This window comes from Periophthalmus magnuspinnatus, chromosome 1, assembly GCF_009829125.3.
Source record: "Periophthalmus magnuspinnatus isolate fPerMag1 chromosome 1, fPerMag1.2.pri, whole genome shotgun sequence".
NCBI classification, from domain to species: Eukaryota; Metazoa; Chordata; class Actinopteri; order Gobiiformes; family Gobiidae; genus Periophthalmus; species Periophthalmus magnuspinnatus.
Window position 1 is genome coordinate 11,288,276 of NC_047126.1, and position 22,261 is coordinate 11,310,536.

The 22,261-nt window shown below is 39.5% G+C and overlaps 2 protein-coding genes across 3 annotated transcripts; both read right to left on the reverse strand.

The window, feature by feature from the left end:
• Positions 1 to 10: 10 nt before the first annotated feature.
• Positions 11 to 11,091, reverse strand: mri1 (methylthioribose-1-phosphate isomerase 1). Its single transcript, XM_033970779.2, has 6 exons — positions 10,596 to 11,091; positions 9,467 to 9,690; positions 8,816 to 8,985; positions 5,294 to 5,470; positions 4,094 to 4,318; positions 11 to 2,496 (listed from the first exon to the last, which is right to left on the reverse strand). The coding sequence occupies exons 1-6, from the start codon at positions 10,725 to 10,727 to the stop codon at positions 2,363 to 2,365; spliced, it is 1,062 nt and encodes a 353-aa protein (XP_033826670.1). The 5' UTR covers positions 10,728 to 11,091; the 3' UTR covers positions 11 to 2,362.
• Positions 11,092 to 11,320: 229 nt separating this feature from the next.
• cc2d1a (coiled-coil and C2 domain containing 1A) lies at positions 11,321 to 21,622 on the reverse strand. 2 transcript variants are annotated; one of them, XM_033969876.2, is made up of 28 exons: positions 21,469 to 21,622; positions 21,054 to 21,130; positions 20,836 to 20,974; positions 20,656 to 20,756; positions 20,218 to 20,460; positions 19,829 to 20,141; positions 19,652 to 19,761; positions 19,494 to 19,566; positions 19,240 to 19,380; positions 19,028 to 19,155; positions 18,716 to 18,788; positions 18,506 to 18,639; positions 18,332 to 18,404; positions 17,620 to 17,696; positions 17,400 to 17,495; positions 16,950 to 17,075; positions 16,802 to 16,860; positions 16,571 to 16,687; positions 16,257 to 16,330; positions 16,110 to 16,168; positions 15,884 to 16,035; positions 15,718 to 15,808; positions 15,488 to 15,643; positions 14,635 to 14,778; positions 14,438 to 14,564; positions 14,275 to 14,351; positions 14,009 to 14,056; positions 11,321 to 13,925 (listed from the first exon to the last, which is right to left on the reverse strand). In XM_033969876.2, exons 2-28 carry the CDS (start codon positions 21,108 to 21,110, stop codon positions 13,893 to 13,895), a joined length of 3,021 nt encoding a protein of 1,006 aa, XP_033825767.1. In that variant the 5' UTR covers positions 21,111 to 21,130; positions 21,469 to 21,622; the 3' UTR covers positions 11,321 to 13,892. The 2 variants fall into 2 exon arrangements, with proteins under 2 accessions (XP_033825767.1, XP_055081371.1); XM_055225396.1 differs by having other exon boundaries at positions 14,438 to 14,560; positions 14,631 to 14,778; positions 21,469 to 21,616.
• Positions 21,623 to 22,261: the final 639 nt, after the last annotated feature.

The window sequence follows — 22,261 nt, forward strand, 5'->3', positions numbered from 1 at the left end:
TACTTGATTCACTGTGGTTTATTTATTTTATTTATTTTTTGTGAAAGAGAAATCTCTTAATGACTGCACTTTACAGTATATATCCATATACACATTTTTAGAAAATCCTGTTAAATATTTTCACTGGTTACAAAATAAACCCAAGTGAATATTAATAATTTTGTACTGTAAGAGGCCATCTGAACAACACTCCTTCCACAGCATTGGCAGGCTACACACTTTCACATTCAGACATAGCAGCAATTCAATTTGGCACCAGATTAAACGTACTGACAGCATTTTGTTGTGTTGATCTATTCTCAATAGCCAACCGAAAGTTTAAACTCGATGAAAGCTGTTGCACTTTAAATTAGTGTTCAGCCATTTCATTAAAGTCAGACAATACTTTTATCAATCAACAGTAGGGGAAATCAATATCATTTATACTTCGACTACTCAGCCCTGCCGCAGCCCATCACAGTTCAGTGCTTGCTTTCATGCCTTTGTCGGAGAGGTAGTGCATATGGTTGAGGAGGCCTCCCCAGTGTGGTGTATTCATGAGCTAGTCACTAAGAAATAATAAATTAAAAAAAGCACGGCTAAGCAATTATATTCTTAAACTTTGTTTACCAAAAAATGTTGGTGACAACCACAATTGCTACATATGTCTGGATTAATGTCTTTTTTTTAAATTGATGATCTTATAGATACAAAAAGAATATAAATGCACAAGTGTTTTTTAAGCACATGATCTAACAGCACCATCAGGAGTGAAGGTTCAACAGAGAAAATGTGGACAAAGGGGTAGAGGGTGCAGAGATGACTTAAGTGAAGGAGGATAGTGGACATTTTATGATTTTAACCAAGACATTTTTCAGGTTCTCAGTGGTCAAACAAAAACGAAACACACACATCAATGTTACAGGAAAAATATTGTCTGGTAACTAATTTGCTAAATTATAAAAACAAAGTACATTGTTAACATGTATATTATTTTATAATGGCAAGGATGCGATGGTGTATTTGTGTCTTTAGATTGCTTGGGTTCAGCATTTGATAAATGTAACATTCTGTGTGAAAGATGAAGGCAAGAAGTTGGAGCTTTTCTGAGGTACCAGCAGTTTTACATTCGAAACAGGGACATGGAGCAATTTGTGCCAGTTCAAACCCAGGGTAAACCAAGGATTAGTATGAATCAACAAGCCAGTGGACAATTATGCTGCTTACAAGGTTGGATATATATATATATATATATATACACATATATATACACAGGTTAGGAAGCAAATTTGTTTTTAATTCGACTGTTTGTGAAATTATGATGCAAATACAAACTATATAGCAGTATGGAGGAACTGGTTGTATTTTTTAGATTAGATTTACTGATCAGTCATCGAGCAATAGTGTAGAAGTTGATAATCATAAATATTAACACAATGAATGCAATGAAATGTTTGATTAATTATTCATGCCCCCCCTTTTAAAAAAGAAAATATAAACTTTTTTTTCTCATTTAATTATTGTATGGTGCACTTTTATCAGTTAAAAATTATTAAGAAGCATCCTGTGCAGTTTGCAATATGATATGTGTGGTTACATATAGTGTATATGTAGCTGTATACAGATTATATAAATACAGAATATATGTGATGCACCGTTAAGAGACACACATGAAGTGAGGTATTAATGTAATTAGGTTTGTTAAAAGGCTTCAATTGACTGTGACAATGTTTAACATGCGAAATGCAACATTTGGAGGGAAAACCAATTAAAGTCGTATCTGAAACTACGAACTATACATTAGGGCATCTACAAAAGATTCTACAAGAAAAACAAGATGTTGAATGTTAATATAACATATCTGATATCAAATTTAAATAACCACACATTTGGTTAATTTAGCAATGTTTTCTACTAGCAGGATTTAGTATCTCTACATATGTACACTACCAGTCATGGTTATTTACAGGTGGGTAGCAGCTTTCATTTGGAAACTAGTGATTAAAAGCACTACTTTAAGTTAGAAAATGTATGCAGTGTTTAGAAAGTATTCTGTCAATGTATGCCCTGAATATTTGCCTCCAATTGACCTTGTTGTCTGTCAAGTTTGTTTGGGTCTACAAAAGGTTTCAGAAGCCATTTTAGAAAGGAAGAACATAGATGATGGCAATGTAAATGGGTTAAGAAACAGACAAATTGGTGTGTTCATGTGCAGTTTGGGGTGGTTGTTTGTATGTATTACTTATGAATAACAAGGACTATACATTTACTAAATTAATCAGGATGTATAACAGTGTCTGGACTATAAAATGTGAGCGTCTGACATGTTGAGGTGCAGTCGTGCAGGTGGGCCAGTGTAGGGCAGGGATTGGGGGAGGGGTGTCTAGAGGGCAGTGAGTCGTCCTGTGAGCGCTGCCTGGAGCTCTGACGGCAGAAACACCCCCAGCTCTGTGATGATGCCTCCTGTGATAAGCTGATGTGGAGTCACGTCAAAGGCCGGGTTCCATACTTCAATACCTGCACATAAATTATGAAACCGTCATTGTTTTTTAAACCTTTGGCTGATCATTTAATCCGTCAGAACTGCCACATTAAACTAGATGTTTTTACACCAGCCGGAAATATAGTCAAGTGAGTAAAATGGGTGCCCAGACAGGGACACAATGAAAATAACTGCTGACTCGAAACCTCACAATCTGTCAAGGAAAGTCAAGAAGCAGATTACTGACACACACAAGAACCTCTTCAATATACTTTGCCCTCTATAATATGAGGCAGAGCCGCATTCCTATTGACCAAGAGCCGCGTGTGGCTCACGACCCTCATTGTCACCATTCTTTGGATGCTGCCAAATTAGCTCAAGGTCAGCTAAATGCCTTCGGGTGAATGAAAAACAATACATTTTTCATATATAACTGAGCAGCATAATGTATTATTTGTGATTATTTTGCCTCTATGACATCAAAATTATATAATGTAATATAATAGTTATGAATATTTCAAATCTCACAAACTAAAATAGCCAACAAAAAGCTTTGATTTTATCCTTTCCAACCCTCTCCCCCTCTTTGGATTCATCCCATCTGACGGAAGGTGAAATGTGTGAGAGCTCAGAGTTTAGGGGCCACACTTGTCCATCTCTCCCTCAGTACTCTTTGCCAATGCGTGTTTTTTCAACACTACAGCCAATTGGTGTGAAGAAGATGCAATAAATCCATGGTGCTTGAGAACAGACGACTAATACAAGAATCCCAGGCATTTTCAAATTTGTCATTCAAATGTAGAACTGTGCACCCCAGGTGTGATGCCTTCCTGTTGACTGGACCCCAGATTCCCCTCCTGTGCCCTGATCCTTTTCTGTGGACCCAGATCCCAGGATGGCCCCTACCCTGAGCCCTCCTCTGTCCCTTAGTCTTGGGTGGGTTCTGGCCCTACAGACTTGAACTTTACCTGAAAATGAATGAGTGTTAGTCCTGGACACACCTATAGCCTGCCCAGCCGAGTCCCGGCCGAGTCCCGGCCGAGTCCCGGCCGAGTCCCGGCCGAGTCCCGGCCGAGTCCCGGCCGAGTCCCGGCCGAGTCCCGGCCGAGTCCCGGCTGAGTCCATGGGGGTGGATCTTTGACTCACTGTGGTTCTCCTAAAGTTTGCCCTTTTTCCCATTTTTTTTTTTTTTTGCCAATAAGGACAGGGAATGTGCTGGGACAGTTCTCCATTTGCTTGTTTTCTATGAATGTTAATTAATCTGTCTGTTATTGGTCACTGTTGATTTTCTAACTTTGTTTGTTAAATCACTGAGCTGTTGTGATTTTGGGCTTAACAACAAAAGTGTATGCAGCCAAAGCCTCAAAAGTGGTAAATAAATTAAAATCCTTTGAGAAACTATAGTTACTGCATGTTGGCATCTCATTTCTGGTCCGACAATTGACGGCTTTTTTGTCTACAACAAATGTGTAAGCCAATACAATCCAAAATTGTATACAAGTTCACATATTGATGGATATAACATTTTAGCTTTTCATTGGCTGCTATAAAAAATAATTAGGTTAAACAATATTAGGTTCAATTTGTGGGATACTTCAAATGAAAGTATGTGCCTCAGAGTCTTACAATTACCTTGGGCAGCAATGGGGACTCCATTTATACTGGTGAGTTCCTCTGGGGGGCGCACTTCAATGATAATGTCCCTGCCACTCTCCAGGCTGAGGTCACATGATGTACTGGGTGCTGCCACATAGAAGGGGATGCCATGGTGCTTGGCTGCGATGGCCAGCTGATATGTGCCCACTTTGTTTGCTGTATCTCCATTGGCCACAACTCTGTCTGCTCCAACGACTACCGCTGAAGGCACACACATTTACAGTCGATACTTAGACAGCAAGTTACACCAACATTTCTGTTATCAAACAGGGACGGTGACTATGTAACTGAAATAGCAAATAAATAACTAAATGAATAAATAAACAAATAACTAAATAAACAAATAACTAACCAGCAAAATAAATAAAATGTTACAAAAACATTCTGGACAGTAATATATTCTATGCTCCTAATACACTTTGGGATGACAGTGTTAGTCCTCCAACCCGAAAGTCGGAGGATCAAGTGCCGATCAAACCAAGTTCTGTCAATGTGTCTTTAGGCAAGACACTTCACCCAAATTGCCCAGTATGAAAGTGGTGTGTGTGAATGATTGGTGGTGGTCGCAGGGGCAGATGGCGCAGATTGGCAGCCTCTGCCCCAGGGCAGCTGTGGCTACAATAGTAGCTTACCATCACCAAGTGTGGAAATGAATGTATAATGACTATAGTGCTGTGCTTTGAGAGGCTTTGAGAAGCCTGTAAAGCGCATTACAAGTGTAAGCCATTATTATTATTTTCTTGTTGCTGTTAATGCTGAAGGAACTACAAAGGGCCTTTGCCCAGTTTTAGTCAAGAACTGAATAACCAAGAAAGTTCCACTGAGATTCAAAACTTCTTTTTAAGGGCAGTCCTGGCTCCAGAGGGCAGGCCAATGTTTTAATGGCAGGGAAAGCTTGAGGAAGCTACAAACTCCACACAGACAGGCCCTATCAAACCTTCTTGCTGTGAGGAAGAAGCACTAACCACTGTGCAAGTAATGACAACATTAAAGATGTAAATTTTAAGAAGCAATGAGTGAATTTTAAGAAGCATGGCCATGCCATAAAATTCCAATAAATACTGTACAGTGAGGATCACGGTATAATGATATCACATTGTGAGATTAGGATATTAATTATACAAACTTTGAAATATCACACGGTTAAATCCTGATTACTAACTGACAGATACAAACCTGTGATGTCCATTTCCCTCATGGTGAGAGCAGCCATACTGTCTGTGATGAGAGTGGCGGGGATGCCCTCTGCCACAGCCTCATATGCCGTCAGCCTGGAGCCCTGGTTGTACGGCCGTGTCTCTGTGCAGTACATGCGCTTCAGCCTGCCCAACGCGTGCAGACTCCTCACCACTCCTAAGTACACACAACAGTTTACAATGAGGGGAGTTTTATAAAGACAAACTGCAGTTATGTTCATTGAATCTGTGATTGTGCCTCCCACTGAACCAGCAAGACAGGAATACGCTTAAAAAATTATTTTGGGGGTAGTAATAATAAGACACATTTGTGCAATATGTAAACACTAATATAAAGGGCTGGCCAACTACTTTTCCTTTAAAAGTAATGACTTTAAGTAATATAATCAGGGAAAATCCCTTAGCATGATTGTCTGGAATCGAGAATACAAACGTCTTCAATACTTTACAAAGATGTGAGTGTGGCTACCCATGAATCTTCTTGCTTTCAAATGAGCATGAGTGACAGGTGGATTAGCTAATCAGGGACATATTGGGAAAAAAAACAAAAAACAAAAACATAACACGGGATTGAAAAACATTGCGTATTTCTGCAGAGTCAATGAGTGTAGCACCAAGCTCTTAAGGAGGTGAAATAAATTTTAATTTTGTTTGTAAATGATAAGTGACCAGTTAAAATAATTCAAATATTACAGGCATTTGGTATGTGCGCATCAAGCAGAAGTTGTTCTATAAATATGAGTTTTTTAAGCAGAAAAAAGATTAATATATAGTGATTTTATAGCTGATCAAAAGCAGAGGCCCCAAGATGTTTCTTGGGAAATGTTTTGGGGTTTTTTAATGAAAAACTGCCTCTAGAGAAAAACTTAAAATGTGTAAAAAACAATTTTACTACCAGCCATTGACCCATCCCAAGGCCTAATAAAAATAAAAAGCTCTTTCAATTTGGAATTCCTGTAAAATATTTCAGAGTTTTGTGTGTTTATTGGCCAATAAAAGGTTAACAAAATAATTAAAAATGTTCTAAATATTTGGTATGTATGCAGAAGCCGTTCTATGGATCTATGAATCTATGAATGTTGTTTAAATCAATTATCATGGTCAGCCCTAAGAGGGAACTGCTGTTGTGATTTTGGGCTTTACACAAATAAATTTAATTGAATCTGAGTTTTTAAAGTAGACAAACAGTAGTGGGTTTTGTTGTTGTTTTTTTTATGGCAGTTCAAAGTAGAAGACACAAAACGTCCTCCAGGGAGAAAATGTGTAAGTTTTTTTAAAGACAGAATTTGGTTTTGGACTAAACCAGAGTTTATTTGCGCAGAGTGTAAGCGTAAACAGGTACAGGGCACAGTGAGAGCAGGACTGTGTCTCAGGCAGAGGCAGAGGAAGATCAGATGCACTCAAACTACAGCAGGCTTAGTTAGCCTACATTAATATGATCGCATTCACATTAGTCACTATTATGGAGCTTTTGTACTAATGTGGACATTTTGTGATTTTCAATGGCGTGTTTTGATTAACACCTTCGAACATTAGGCAAGTAAACACGTTTAATCTTGTAATAATGGAGCTGTGTGTCAAATGTGTCTTTTAGGTTAAGTGACTGATTACCAAAGGAATAGTCTACAACATGAGGTAAGTAAATTATATTAAACTAAAGAACTATTGTCCTGGTGTAAAAATATCAACTGTGAAAAGAGCAAGACTTGTGTCCTTCAGGTATGACTATAAGAAGCCACATCTTCAACATGAGGTAAGTAAAGTATTTGAAGCTAAATGCCTATTACAATAACATAATAAACATTAACCAATACATCTGAATATTCCTATGCAGAGACGATACTGGACATCAGGTGTGAAGACATGAACTGTTGCTGTATTGGAGGAACACAAACAAAAACGTCTGTACACATCACACCTTACAATGACATTTCTCAGAGTCATATTGTTTTAAATATATGCAGTGTGTTTGAATACTGTTTTTAACCATTTAAAGTCAAACTATGTTATATATTTTGTCTGTTCAGGTGCAGATCTGTCTATGAGTGTCCTGATCCTGGTGCTGGCTCTTCTTGGGTCAGGGCAGGTCTCAGTATGATGAACATGGAGAGACTAGTCCTTCTGCACTTTGGAGCCATTTTGAAACACTTAAGTTGGAATGTTTTGACAAAATGTTAATAAAATAATTTCTGACATCGGCATATCACGCTCTCATCTTTTAGATGGCTCAAATGTTTTGAGGAGGTAAAGGAATGAATGGACACTCAGCACACTGAAGTGACTACATGCACCTTGGTCCTTTGCCCAGTTCCAATCAAATGAATAACCAGGAAAAATCCAGGAGATTCAAAATTTCTTGTTAAGGGCAGTCCTGGCTCCAGAGGAAATGGAGCCAGGACACACAAGAAAAACCTGCAAACTCCACAGACAGGCCTCACCAGGGCTTGTTTTGGGGAAGAAGCACGAACCATTGTGCCACTGTGGAGGTATTGACAGCATTAAAGCTGGACAATGGAACATCAAGTAACATTTCTATGATTCCATTGGCCATGCCACAATATCCCAATGAAATACTGTACAGTGAGGTTGATGGCATAATATTATCAGGCTAAGAGATTTGGATTGTAATTAAACCCTAGTACAAACTTTACACTGCAATATGGTAAACACGAACTACACAAAAAGCACATTGACGCGTCAATCATCTGAGACTTTTACCTTTTATACATATATTTAATACTTAATCTTCATGTTTAATATTGTTGAACACTTAAAATGGTCACTGAGTCAAGTCACTTGTTGGTGCTGACAGTGCTTACAATTGTACGTTGATAAAAATGCTACATTTTAATACAGGGTTAACAGGATTGTCATGAAAAAAACGACAGTATTCTGCTTTTTAGAGTCTGATTAAGTTCTTGTGAATCCAAATCTCTTCCCCTATAGACAAAAGGCTGTGAAATGCATTAGCAGAAGTCAACCCGCTCTGAGTGCTTCTTGTTGCCCCTAACACACCATGCATATACATAATGCCATTGATTTTCCATCAGACCAACTTAACTCTATTATATTAAAGCTTTTACACGGTCAGTGCTATTTTGGGCCTACAGGAGAGCAGTAGCCTTTGCACTCAGCGCAGGTGGACTGCCTCAGAAAAGAAACATAAGGGCAGTTAAGAGTTACATAAAGAACTTTCCCTTTAGTAGCATTTTAAAGGTATACTGTGCAGTTTTTCTGGTAGAGTCTGCCACCTGCTTGTCTTGCTAAATTAATTTTCATTGGGATCAATAAAGCTATTAAAAGTCCCTATGAATATGTTATTGTCTTGCCTGGAATATTCCACAGTGTATTATTTTTTAACGAAGGACAATAAAATATAAAGTAAACTAATACAATAGTAATAACATGAAAACAAGACACAACAGAAGTTGTTTCCTTGCTTAAAATGTAGCTCTATACTGTATCCATTTATGAAAAGTTAGCACATTGCAGCCCTCCTTACCTAGTGCAGTGCCGTATCCAGCAGTAGCCAGGGAACCAGTGTTGCAGTGTGTGAGGATGGTCACAGAGTCCCTCGGGACGCCAGACAGGATGTGCTGGGCGCCATAGTTCCCAATCTTCCTGTTATCATTGACATCGCGCTCCAACATGTCTTCGATCCAGGCAATTACACTGGAAAAGAGGCAACAGCGTGATGTGGGAATGTGAGAAGGTGATCCGTCCGGAAGCTGTGCTTTATGTGTGGGGCCAACTACAGTTACAACAAACACACAAAGGCTGAGCCACAGTGCAGTGAAGTGCTGTATATGTAAAGATGAAGTAACAGATAACATGCTTATCCTGAACCACACAAATGCACCTTTAACTACTTAAGAGTCAAACTTTTGTGCATGATTAACTACTTTTTTATCCTAACCATTAAGAGCATTGTGTAAACAATAAAAGCATCCTGGTCACTTTTACAGAATACAAATTTCTAGTTAAAGACTTGAGGACTCTCTAGGAAGTAGGCTGTCTGTACATGGATGATAGAGAGACATTCACCCATCCTTCTCCCTCTCCGCTTCCTCTTATTATTATCAAAGGTTACCCATTACCACAAACACCACAACACTTCTCATAATTTAGTGCAGTGAATCCTAAAAGTGTCCACCTTTCTCTGAGCTGCTCCGAGTTCTTCTCCATGCTCTCATTTTCAGCAAACTCCATGAGCTCTCTGGCAGCACGACCCATGTTGACGGCCGTGGGACGGGCAGAGGTCAGGTGACACAGGGACTCTCTGATGAAGGTCACGGGGTCATCACCCCCAGCACCAGTCCGCAGCTCCACAGCCAAGCTCAGGCACCCCACAATGGCTATGGCAGGAGCACCCCGCACCTGGGAGAGGAAAGAGCGAAGGTCAGGACTCTAGTCGTTATTTTAGCTTTAGTCAAGAACATTGGGTTTGCTCGTCCTCTATTCCCTTTTAGAGTTCGATCAATCAGACAACTTTAGAACCCCTAAGGGCAATTTTAGGTTGCAGTTTATAGAGATAATTTATGGCAATGTGTGGAATTTGAAATGTTAAGTTATGTATTGAATATTGATGTTTTATCCGTTTGTGTCATGCACATTGACCTAACTGAAACAATATCACTAATAGAAAAGCAAAATATGAAAGGTGCAGATGATCCTTTCTGCATTAACCATCTATATTGATGAGCCCAGGCCATGCAGTATCTCTACTGGACATAAAATGATGTCATCTGATGAGCTTTTTAAGTCATTTCTTCAGAAATAGGCTTTGATCATCATGACATCATTCATGCGTATGCTAGATGCCATCACTGCCCAATAGACTAAGGAAGCAACTGAGTGAAAATAGAGTGTTTCTCTCTTTAATTAAAGCAACAAGCTGCAACAGTGGATAGTTTTTGATTCCCTGAGTCGAAATTTGGACATTCAAGGTGCCAGAGTGAACAACATAAGACCAACTAGGCGAACAAAAACCCTGGCAAAGGACATTAATAATTCATCAACAATCTCCAAAGGAAAATGAGGAGAAGGCACACTTTATAGGTGGGTGCCGATACCAGTAGTGTAGAGTGATAGTGTTACAAAGAGTAAATAAAGGGTAATTTCAAAGTCTGCCCGATAAAGTAGGTGCACTGAAGACCGGGGCGGATGAGGCAGGAGTGGGGGCTCGCACGGTAACACATGGGGTGCACAATGGTGGCACAAAGAGCGTGAGAAGCCACGGCGTGCGCAGGGCTAAAGACGCCTAGAAGGAGACGCCTGCTTACCTTCATAGACTTGATGGCCTCGTACGCGTCCTGGACAGAGCGGATCTCATCGTACACGGTATGGTGAGGCAGTTGCAGCTGGTTGAGGACCTGCAAAGAGCCGGCCTTATAGCGGATGGCTTCTAGCGTCATGACCCAAACAACGAGGCGGGATGGCGAGAAGATGCACGGACCGGTGGCGGCGGCGGCGGCGGCGGAGGCACCACTCTCAAGCTCACGCACGCACTTTCTCTCCAGACGCTGAATGCAAGTGACCACGGCTTGGCCTCGTTGTCTGTCTGCGGCTCCGGGGCAGAGAGGATGCCGAGGTGGAGCGAGGATGAGGAGGAGCAGGAGCGGGAGGGACGCCGCGGCGTGGATGTGCTCAACGGGAGGATAAAACGGAGAGAAGAGTGAGGCTGGAAATCGCTGCACATTGACAGGCAGCAGCAGCTAGGCAGACACGGAACCACGTGTCCACTCAACCAGGAAGCTCCTACAAGCTCTGCCCTAGGTCCACGCCCACTCCCAACCAGAGCGGGGTGTCCAATTTGCTCAAGACACTACAACGTTGCCGTCTTTAACGCACCATCCCCCCTCGCATGTTACCCCTTTGTCAGGGGAAATTTCACATTCAAATGCGATATTAGCATAGCATCGAAACCCCAAGCTCCATCGACTAGAAAAACACGTCTATTTTGGGGTTCCCTTTATTGTTCTGAACACAAAAGCAAAAACATGCAGAGTGGGAAGGAGGATAATGCTTTTATTTTCGCTCACCATCTTCATATATAGCAATAAGCCCAGACAAAGGCTGTTACAATTCCCAAAACATGACATTTAAAATATCCAACGATCATATATTTTATAGTATACAAATATTACATAGGCATATACACTGATTTATAGCCCGTTTTACTTCTACCAAAATGGTCCACCAAATCAGCCATAAGATAAAAAGTAAGAGTGGGTGTCTGCTGTGTGGAGGGAAAGTGAGTCACCAGTGGGACAGGCCTATCCCAAAAACACAAATCCCAAAGCTGAGCGCTGCTTAGTGCACCCACCAAAAGACAGAGAGAAGGGGGCGCATTTGATTCCATAATTATGATATGTTAATAGGGCATCGTTACATACATATGCAAGTGTTGATTTGGTGAACAGAACAGCTCCAGGGTAAACAAACAGCAGTCAAACTAGACTTAAACCTTTAGGAGTATCTGTGTAATCCCTCAGTCGACCAGGTGTGATCAATAGCAAAAGACAAATTAAAATTTGTCAACTGGACAAAAGGGTGAAATTAGAGGTAAGTAAAGTGTTAAATGAAATAAGGGCTTTGTGGCTATAATGACAAACTGAGAATTTACCCCTGAATTAATTAGAATTTACAGTAATGTTATCGTTTGTCTATGCTCTGAAGATCATAGCATACACTCATTTCATTTAGATTTTTTTCTCAGCACAGACAGACCGATGATACTTGTTATTATTATTGTTATTATTGTGTGATTTGTTTTGAGAAGAGCATCATTCTTCAATTTCATGCACCGACCACACAAAGTGTCACAGAAACATGAGTCACACAATCTAACATGGAGTGTTGTTTGTGGTTCAGAATCACAGATCAGGTGAGCCATATTAGAAAAATGTAATATCTTTTGTAATTTTGAGCTTTGCCAAATGAAAAAAAAAACTTGCCCACTCAAAACCATGAAAACCACCATAATGATATTTTCAATCTTGAAATTACTGACTTTTTCTCCCATGCCAGTTCACGTCCACTTGAAGTAATGATCAAACGTTTCAGTTGGAGAGGAGCCATAACAACAATCTGTTCAACAATTATTTTAGCAGAAAGAGTATAAGAATTAAAAAAAAAAAGCTTAAAAAAAAGATTCAGGTCCTGGGACCAAACAAAAAACGCACCGCAGCCCTGAATTTATAAATAAAATGGGGTAAAGGGATATTATTTCATCCAGCATACAATTGTGTTAAAATCTGTGAATAGACACAGAGGAATCGAAGAACATTGTAACAATATAAATCAACAGAAGGAAGATGTTAGGTTTGGTAACTCGTAACACCCTTCTTTGCCAAACCTAAAAGCGACTTGATCTCAGCGTCTCCTTGGTGACACAAACACTAATCCCTCATTATGGGATGTAGACTGCAGTGCCCCGAAAGCCCCACTTTTTATACTCTCATATCACAGAATGGCAAAGGGGGGAGATTACTGTAATCTGGAAACACTGGAGCAGACAGATTAGATTAAGCTCATTTCACAGATAAAATATGGGGTTAAAACACATTGGTTTGAGGGTTATACATACTACACACTGGTACTTACAGGCACACAATCATATGGGCGTGGACACATAATGACAAGTAAACAAATCAGAGGAAGAATTCTGACCACCTATCTTTTTCTGAGGATGTCATAATGCTACTATATGAACCTAGAATCCTTTTTTGATAGATTCTAAAGGAGGGTGTTATTCCAAAAATGAATTTGATGATCATGATTCATCCAGTTAGTATCCTTTATCTGGCACTAGAGTGTAACAAAAAACATGTTCTTCTTCTGCGAGGTCAAACATTGCTGTAATTGGTTAAATCCAAGAACAAAGGCGAAAAAGAGTCTGGGTTTCAGCACATAGCTGCATTAAACAGAATTAATGAGTTACAATAAGACAATCTCAGCATATCATCACTGAATCAGGATCTGGACCATCAAAAAAAATTATACAATTTTCCTGTAAATGTTTGGCTTGAGAATTAAAGTATTGAACAGATGGATGGCGAACTTATCCCCCAAAATGCAAAATTATTCCTTTATCATTATAATATAATTAAATATCTAAATGGTATATTTTATTATATTATAAATGATACTTTAGCACCTCTAACCAAAGGAGATGCTCTGACAAATTTGGGGATTTATTGGATCAGAGCAGACAAACTCTTCTGCACTTTTACTTTAACAATTTAGTTTGTTTCAGGTACAAACTCTTGCTGCCTAATGCTTCCCACTCACCATGATGGAGAGCTACTGAAGTGTTAATAACGTTATGAGTGCAAAAATAGTTAAAACATTTAAATATAAGGCCGGGAGGAATTCTGTAGTGTTTAAGTGCAAAAATAACCTGCATGTATATCTCTGGTGTAATACATTTTTGCAGCAATAAATGGAAGCTAAACTGACTGAAGTTTCCATGCAGGTATGAAGCAGTACTGTAATCATGCTAAAAGTACCCACTGTAGTGTTTCTAAATGAGGGACGATAACAGTATTCCAGCATGGCATGGAGTTCCTTCTTCCTTCTCATCCCGTGCGTTTCCTTTGGAGTGACTCAAGCTGCAAAAAGCAAAGAAGATAAAGTTTATTAAGTAATTTAAAAACAACAGACCAAGTTTTACAGGTTACAGGTTAAAATTTACCTCATGTTCTACCATCTTCAGTCTGCCAAGAGCATCCTTAGCAGCATCCTAAAAAATACAATGTGTTTATGCAATTATGTGTAATATTTTATCAACTACATGAACAACAAAAGGTAGGTCCCCATTATAAGACACCAAAGTTTTATAATCCAGCTCAGACTGCCTACTACTCTATACCTTAACGACAGATTGCCTTTGTTTAAGTTTGCACAAGAATGTCAGATGCTTAGTGGGTAGAATCAGAATCAGCACTGTTATTTACTCACTCTGTTTCCTTCGCTGGAGTATTTCTTTATTGAATCGGAGAGTCCATGTGCGAATCGTTTTAGAACATTTTCATATTCTACACATTGGTGAATAAAAATTGGTTTAAAGCAAAGAAAGACACAAAGGTTATTTCACTGTACAATATTAGACAAGTCTGTATACCATTTAGCATAGCAGGTGAGGCACGTTCAAGTTGAGCTTTCTGCCATTGTAGTCTATTTGTGACATCTTTGTATTGTTGTATAAGGTCTGGCGGAGGATCACGACGGTTTTTACGGTACTCTGCTATCTGAGAGACAAAAGTATAATGTTACATGATGTTAGATAGGTAAAACATATAAAAACACAGAAAAACCTGCCTTTCTCTCAAACCTCTCCTTGTCAAAGTTGAGGAGGCTGAAGCTGTGGAGTTTGTACTGAGGTGGAGAGCTGCTGCTACTGGGGTTGCTACTCCTGGCACTGCTGCTTGTTTCATTTCTGTGTTTGGATCGAGGAGAAGGCGCCTAAAAGAGCCAAAAACAGACAAACTAACTACAGTGTCAATCTACCCACCACAATTTCAAACAAACACTGTGACATTAAACTGTGGAAGGGAAGTATAGTGTAGTAGAATGTGGGGTGTGAGGGTCTGGTGAAGAGTAGTGGGCTGTGGCCATTGAGTAGCATAATTATGGATTTTATATGTCTACAACTTTTTGTGTACAACTGAGATTTTCTTTTGAACCCTCAATGTTTTTTTATTTAGTCTTTTATTTAGTTATGCCATTTTTGTTTTGTTCTTAAATATATAATAGTATAGTCCAAATATGGATATTCTGAAAAGATATTTTATGAATGAAACTATAAAATACTTAAGGTGCGATATGAAACCGCTCTCCAGGAAGACAAGCAGATATATTGCTAGGCCAAATTACAGGTCAGATCTATTGAGAAGCTACCCTACTTACAGTAAAAACTGATGTTTTTCAGGGTATTAAAACACCTGTGATAGAAAAATTGATTTTACTACACTTTAATGCCATACAGTGGAAAATTCCAGGCAAAGCGATAACATCTCCATGAGACAAGCAGGTGGCAGACCCTCCACCAGTTACATAGTGCATGTTTAAAAGGACATGGTGAAATGATGGCTTGTTACACAATACACACAGGATTACAGTTAGGGGTTAAGAGGTTATATGACATAATAGTTTACTATAATATGTTGCTCACCCTTTCCTTTTGCCTCTCAGGAGGCGACAGTGGAGATACTGGATCCAGAACCAGCCACTTTTCTGTGATCGGCTGCAGATGAGCCCCAGACACAGGTTCCCGAATCTTCACTCTCACCTCCAGCTTACCTCCAGTGGCTTTACGCCCATCCATCACCTGCACAACTCTCAGTTAACACCATCATTGGATCAGTGAACAGTACACCATGTGGCTATGGTAATGTTTGTTACCTCTATGAACTCCCTAAAGTCACAGTTGTTCTCTAGCGCCTCTAGCTTCAACTGAGCAGTACCGACAACTCTGTCATTTTTGAAGAAACCACTACAAACACAAAATATGATGAAACTAATGGATTGCCACTGCACTTAAACTTATAGTGTACATTTATTGCTTTACCCTTTGTGGATGACTTCAAATTTGATTCCTTTGGACTGAATAACTCGTTTGAAGGCTCGATGTGAACGGTTTATGTTGAGTCTAAACTGCTCTTTAAACTCTGGGTTGTTACTGCCTTTCACATTGTTGGTCTTGTCTTGTTGGGCTTCTTCCTACAAACAGTTTAATTATGACATTAACATTCTCTATCTGTTTAAAATGGTGGGAATGCTGAGTGTAGACTTACTGCACTGGGAAAAGGGAACTCAAACTTCACACTGGCATCGAGATCGTTAGGCGAGACACCTGAAAATAGAGCGATACTGTGGGTGTCATGTACATGTGAATGCAAGGCATTACCGCCTCGTTATTTCTGAGCGGCAGCACGGCCTACCTGGAGGTGCTGGCAGGTTGACACCTTTGATGATGTATAGTACCATGTCATTAGGAGTTAGATTTGAATAGATCCTACAGAAAAATAAGCAACATTTTGAGTGACAGCCATGAGAACACAAGAACAATGGCCGAATGTGTCACATGAGGGTGACTCATTCGTTGTGTCCCAGCTTTAAAAGACACAAACTAAATATTTGAAGACCAACATTTCTAAATAAGACATATCACTGTGCTATTTCTAGCTAGTCAACTTGACTGAGAATCTGTGTGCTGTTTCACAGTTTAAAAATATGTATTAATTCATATTCTGACTTCACAGTGTTGAAGGTCCTCTCCTCAGTACGGCACTTGGGAACTGGATGTCCTTTAGCATAGCCATTTTTCAGTATCTCTATACTTTTCATACATTCCCCCATCAGCTTCTCAAACCTGCAAAGTTGAAGCAAAAATGTTGAAACAAATCACTTATAACCGCAAATGTATAAATCTGCTACAGGTACATATACAGCTTTAGAAACAATAGTTACAAGCACCAAGACTTACTTAAAGGCCTCGGCTATGTTGCCGTACTCAGTGAACTGTTGACAAAAGCCCATACATTTCTGTAAAAAGAATCAACCAAAAACAGCCTTAATAAAATGGCCAACTCCTGAAGTGTGACTTTGTACAGGAAAAAAGAGGAGTCATGTACATCATGCTGCTTTCTGAGAAGATCCATCAGAGCATGATACTGTTCACTGGAGCGAGGTGACATCGATGGTGAAGAACGGGAACGTGACAAAGAGAAATCCTCCTCATTTATTGGAGCCATTGGAACCTAAAACACAAATGCCACAAATTAGTGCCATGGTTAGAGCCAGCACGCTATAAGAGGAACATAGGTATGATCTATTTGAGATTTGCATTTTATGTTGTTTAATTAAATTCCTTATTACTTATGATCATAGTTATACTTTCACTTTATACTTTGATTTCAGCTAAATCACAAGGAGAGATCCTTGAGATAGTATCCAGTAGCTTATTATTTTGAATAATTTGTCACACATCTGCCCCCCTAGGGCATAATATAACAGTCTCAATACCAGACGTTTTGTGGAATGTTAATTCTGTGTCTTGTGAGCAAATTTAATTACATAATAACCTTTCTGATGTCAACAGGAAGTCCAGACTTGGAAGCTTCTATCATGGGGTCCACTCCTTTTGCATGTTTCAGGTGTTGTGCTGCTCCTGTCATATCCTACAGGAAACAACAAGACACTAATATTTATAATATACAACTGGTCCAAATGTAACACAAATAGAACTAAAGCAAAGATTTCATAAGAAAATAAAAAAGACCACAAAGAAACCCATCTGCTTACCTTCATCTGTTTTGAGCGAAGAGCTGCACGTACAAAAGCCTGTCGCCTTAGCAACAGGAAATCTAATTGTAGTTGGACTGTAGGAATAATTAAGAAAAACATAAGTTTATCAAAATTATAAATCTCTAAATACAAACCATGCATCACCAAACTCTAATTCTCTCATGGTCAGATTACAAGTCCCAATATCCCTAACCAATTCTTTTTATTACTGCACAATTTTTCATAATTCAGCTACAAGGATCACAAAGCAATGAACTCTCTTCTTCCACTGACATTAATAGGTTATGGTAGGGTTATGAAGGGCATTTGGAGTAAAACCAATACAAAATTAAAGCCGCAAGCGGCATCGAACGGCCCTCGCGGGCCGTGCTTCGCACTAGGCCGGCCCCGCACTCCCTGTGGGTGGCGCTGACGCGCCACTTGCCTCTGTTTTATTGCGGCTTTGGACTCCATTTGGCTTCGCACTCATCGTTGCGGAAGCAATAGGCCCTACGCCCTGTAGGGGCTCGGGCCTAATAATGATGACATGATTCGAGGCAGAAAATGTGTTGTTGTGACCACATCAGACTGTTTCATATGAAAAACACTAGCTTCTTTATAACAAATCAAAGTAAAAATAGCTAGGCTTAGATAAAGCGAAGATTAACATTTATTGAGCTTAATTTTGGCCATCCTGACCCACTGTCTCAGAGTCGCTGGCTTAACACACCTTTAGGTGCTAGTTTGGGGGCAGCCTGAGGGGCTGGGGATTTGGCTTTCTGTACTGGTTGACGGACTGCAGACTGCAAATGAATAAAAGCATATTTTTAAAGGTTATTACAATTAAATACATTATTAAAGATTATCAATACTGAAAAATAAATAAATTTGCATTTAGATTTACCGTAGTTGTCCCTTTAGGGGTGTCCTCCTCATCATCGTCTGCTTCAACATCCTGATTTGCAATTTTCACTGCTGTTTCCAGGACTCCCATGAAGTTCTGCTCTCCCCCCTCTGAGCCTTGAAGTGGTGGACAGCCTAAAACAGACACAGATTGTAGCTGTTATTGATAAAAGTTAGTCAAAAAAATATAAATAAAATATCACGAATTTACCTGGTGGCATAGGGAGATCTGACAAGTTTACAGGTCGTCCAGCTTTTTGGGTTTTGATTGCATCTTGGTATTGCTTAAGGATTGGACAGAATGAGAGAGGAAATGAGCAAACATCACAATTTGACTTGAAAGAAATGTTGTAAATTCTAAAATGTTATATTTGAATATATGTCATAATGTTTAATACAATATCATATCCAAATCATGGTTTTCTACTAGTCATCAGAACACAAGTTTGTTTATTCACTAAAATGTGAGAAATAAGTAATCAATAACCAATGTCTGAATGATGTACAAAGTTACTGAGACTACCTTGACAATGCGCTGGTGCATGCGCGCCTTGCGGTCATCTCCTTTGCTCTTGGCTCCCTCTGCTGCTGATTTGTATATTTCCATTCTTTGATGTAACGCTTCAGCTATTGTCTTGGGAGCGGGAAGGCCTTTGAAATGAAGATGCATGAGGAGTCTTTGTTGGAGTGAAAAGCAAATCTGAAAATGGGTTTACTAAAACACAGATGTCTTACTTGCTGGGTTTACATAAGTTGGAGCAGCAGGCGCAGCAGGCGCAGCAGAAGCAGCAAGAGCAGCAGGGGCAGCAGGGACAGCAGAAGTGACAGGTTTAGAGGAAGCCTGAGGAACAGGTGTGGGTGTATCACCGGCATCACCTGCAGAAAAGCACATGAACTTAGTCAGCTAAATATACAACAACATAATAAAGCCAATTTGTAGTAATTGTGACCTATAATTTAAAGCACAAATATGAAGTTACTGCACTGACCGGGCGGAGGAGGGAGTGAGCTCACATTAAATGGTTCATGTTTGCCCAGTGCTTCCAGCATTGCATCCATTTTCTGCAGAAATGAAGTTCCTTTAAATCTTTCAAATATTATACTGAAACCACCACCATACTTTCAATTAATTCATTTATGAGGTCACCTTGGCAACCATGTAGTGTTGTTTGGCCAAATTAATGTCTCCATTTTGTTTTGCATTGATAGCAGCCAACTTGTATTCTCTTTGCCTGGACAACACTGCCTGCTTCAGCTCTGAACGTAAAATATTGATTAGTAAACTGCTATATGTAACAGACATAAACACAAACTGTAAACTTACCTGAGTCTTGTGGATCAGGTCGACTAGGAGTGAGTGGAGAAATGGCAGGGGTGTCTGGGGTGATAGATGGAGCAGCACTATTTTGAGGAGGAGCAAGTTGTGGCTTAGCATTGTAAGCAGGTGGTGGAGCTTCTTTGGAAGGTTTTTGACTGTATGAGGAGGGGGGCTTGTCCACAGGATGTGGTACTTGTGGTACGGTTGGAACAACTTCAGGTAATGCACTGGGCTTTCCCCCCAAAGCAACAGGAGGCGGCACCTCTTCTTCATTGATTGGCTTTCCTTTCTTCACAGATGTTAACATGGACTGCAAGGTCTAAAGTTCATAAAATGATGAATATCATGCTTAAAAAGCAAAAATAAATAAATACAACTAAAAATAACATTATTACCTTTAATCCACGTTCATATCTTCTCACTTTGCTACTTTCTCCAGCAGCTTTGGCATTGGATATGGCTGTATTGTACATCTGAATACGTTCCATTAACATTGACTCCACTCCTGTTGCCCCACTGGGGGCTGTAGCTGGTGAGTGGGATGTGATAGTGACTTTTGGAGCTGATGGAGTAAAGGCAGAAGGTGTGGGAGCTGAGGTTTCTTCTTCACTGTCCTCTAAAACTTCATTTAACTCTGCCTGTCGAAGAACAAATAAATCATCAACAATGTATATACACAGGGAGAATTTCAAAAAGGAACTAAAGATAACATAGAATAACAATACTTTTATTGAAAATAAACGTTCTATGCATATTGATGGTGCCTTCTCTAAAAACATCTGAAGTGATGACTTTTCCAATTAAAATGATAAATAACAAAAAACTCAACTCACCAGAAGATCCTCATCCTCCAAATCTTCATCTCCTACATCATCATCTATGTCTTTCATACATAGAGCTGCCATTCGCTCTATTTCTGCCATTGCAACGGGAGCTTCATATGAACCAAAAATAACTCAACATAAAAGAAAATATTTAAAGTCTTTGTATTATACAAGGCTAGTTTGTCTCACCTCTTCCATCACCTTTCTTGGGTTGAGCTCTTCCTCCACCACCTGAACCAACCAAATTCATCAGCTCTGCCTCCAGGTCTTCATCATTTTCACCATCATCCATTCCTCCATCAGGGTTTAGGTCAAGTAACAGCCCCATCTTCCCAAAAGAATAAAGGGAGGACACTAGGTAAAGACTTGTTCAGTTATTCAAGTGTCCAAAGATCAAGGACTGTTACCTGTTTGGCTCGGGCTGCTCCTTGCCCACGGGCAGGTGGATTTCTACTGCGACTCATTGAAGCTCTTTGTATAGCGTCTATAAGGAGGACACACTCGTTACGTTAGTACTTAGTTTTGTTTATTTTATTATTACTATTTTTGTTAAATCTTTAATCGTTTGCTAGATGGGACCGCAAAATATTCAGCAGGCCTAAAAGACGTACAATAAACATTTGAACTTGTCATTTAGTTCACTTACGTTACAATGGGTTTCCACGAAAAGGTATAATGTTAATACCAAAGTGGAGGTTTAGCCACCCCTATTTGTTTTCAGACAACTTCCTAACACAAGTCAATAGCTAACGTTAACCCAAGGCAAAATTCAATACAATATAATCTGTGAGTTTCTCCAGTCCATCCTGTTCCCGGACTTACCGTTCTTGCTTGTTCCAAAGACAGTGTATCCTCTATGCTTATGTATTGTCTGAGGAAAAACACACAAAATAGATGTAATATAGAGCTTAAATTGTAACTTTACAGAGACCTGTCAACAACTGTAGCTGTGGAATTCACTTCCGACATTCGCGTCTCCCATAGCAACGAAATACACTTTACGGCTGAACGAAACGCGCCAATAACTGTCGCGCAAAAGTCCATCGTAATGTCAACAAAATAAAAATAAACTTGGTAAGTTGAATATATCACACAATTAGACGTAATATTGGGATGCGATATATAAAACAATACACAAATACTACATTACAGAGTTCTTTTGTTCTAACCTAATAATGGTTAAAGGAAAAACAGTGAAGAACAAACAAGATCAAGGTAAAAGTATGGTCGTTCATTTTATTAAACACCAAAATGAGTCTTTCAAGTTTGTACTGTTTCTTACAGAGTCTATGGATCCACCCATGTCTCGGGCTCTGAGGTCAAGGAAGAGGGGATATCCAGTTCAGAAAATTACTGATGATCATCATCAGGTTAAATAATGTTATCATAAAGAGCTAGATTTACAGTGAACCTTGTGCTGATGGTTATTATGATATTTGATAAATTATCTGCACTACACAGGACTTGGGAGAGGCAAATACTGAAGATTCATTAGCGCAATGTCATCAGGAAGGTGACACAAAATGCATTGAATCACTGAACTCATCATCTGTTTCTGATGAAAAGAATGGACAGTCTGAAACCCCAGAAGTTACTTTAGTTCATCTTAAAGGGC

What these genes read in the sequence shown, in the direction of transcription:
- mri1 (XM_033970779.2), bottom strand. Translation starts at nt 10,727, where the DNA reads ATGACGCTAGAAGCCATCCGCTATAAGGCCGGCTCTTTGCAGGTCCTC. An exon ending in GAGGGAAATGGACATCACAG is followed by an intron (nt 4,319 to 5,293) that starts GTTTGTATCTGT and finishes GTGTGCCTTCAG; the next exon opens with CGGTAGTCGTTGGAGCAGAC. An exon ending in AGTCCCCATTGCTGCCCAAG is followed by an intron (nt 2,497 to 4,093) that starts GTAATTGTAAGA and finishes ATTTATGTGCAG; the next exon opens with GTATTGAAGTATGGAACCCG.
- cc2d1a (XM_033969876.2), bottom strand. Translation starts at nt 21,110, where the DNA reads ATGAGTCGCAGTAGAAATCCACCTGCCCGTGGGCAAGGAGCAGCCCGA. An exon ending in AACACTACATGGTTGCCAAG is followed by an intron (nt 19,567 to 19,651) that starts GTGACCTCATAA and finishes TCATTTCTGCAG; the next exon opens with AAAATGGATGCAATGCTGGA. An exon ending in CCCCAAACTAGCACCTAAAG is followed by an intron (nt 17,697 to 18,331) that starts GTGTGTTAAGCC and finishes TTATTCCTACAG; the next exon opens with TCCAACTACAATTAGATTTC.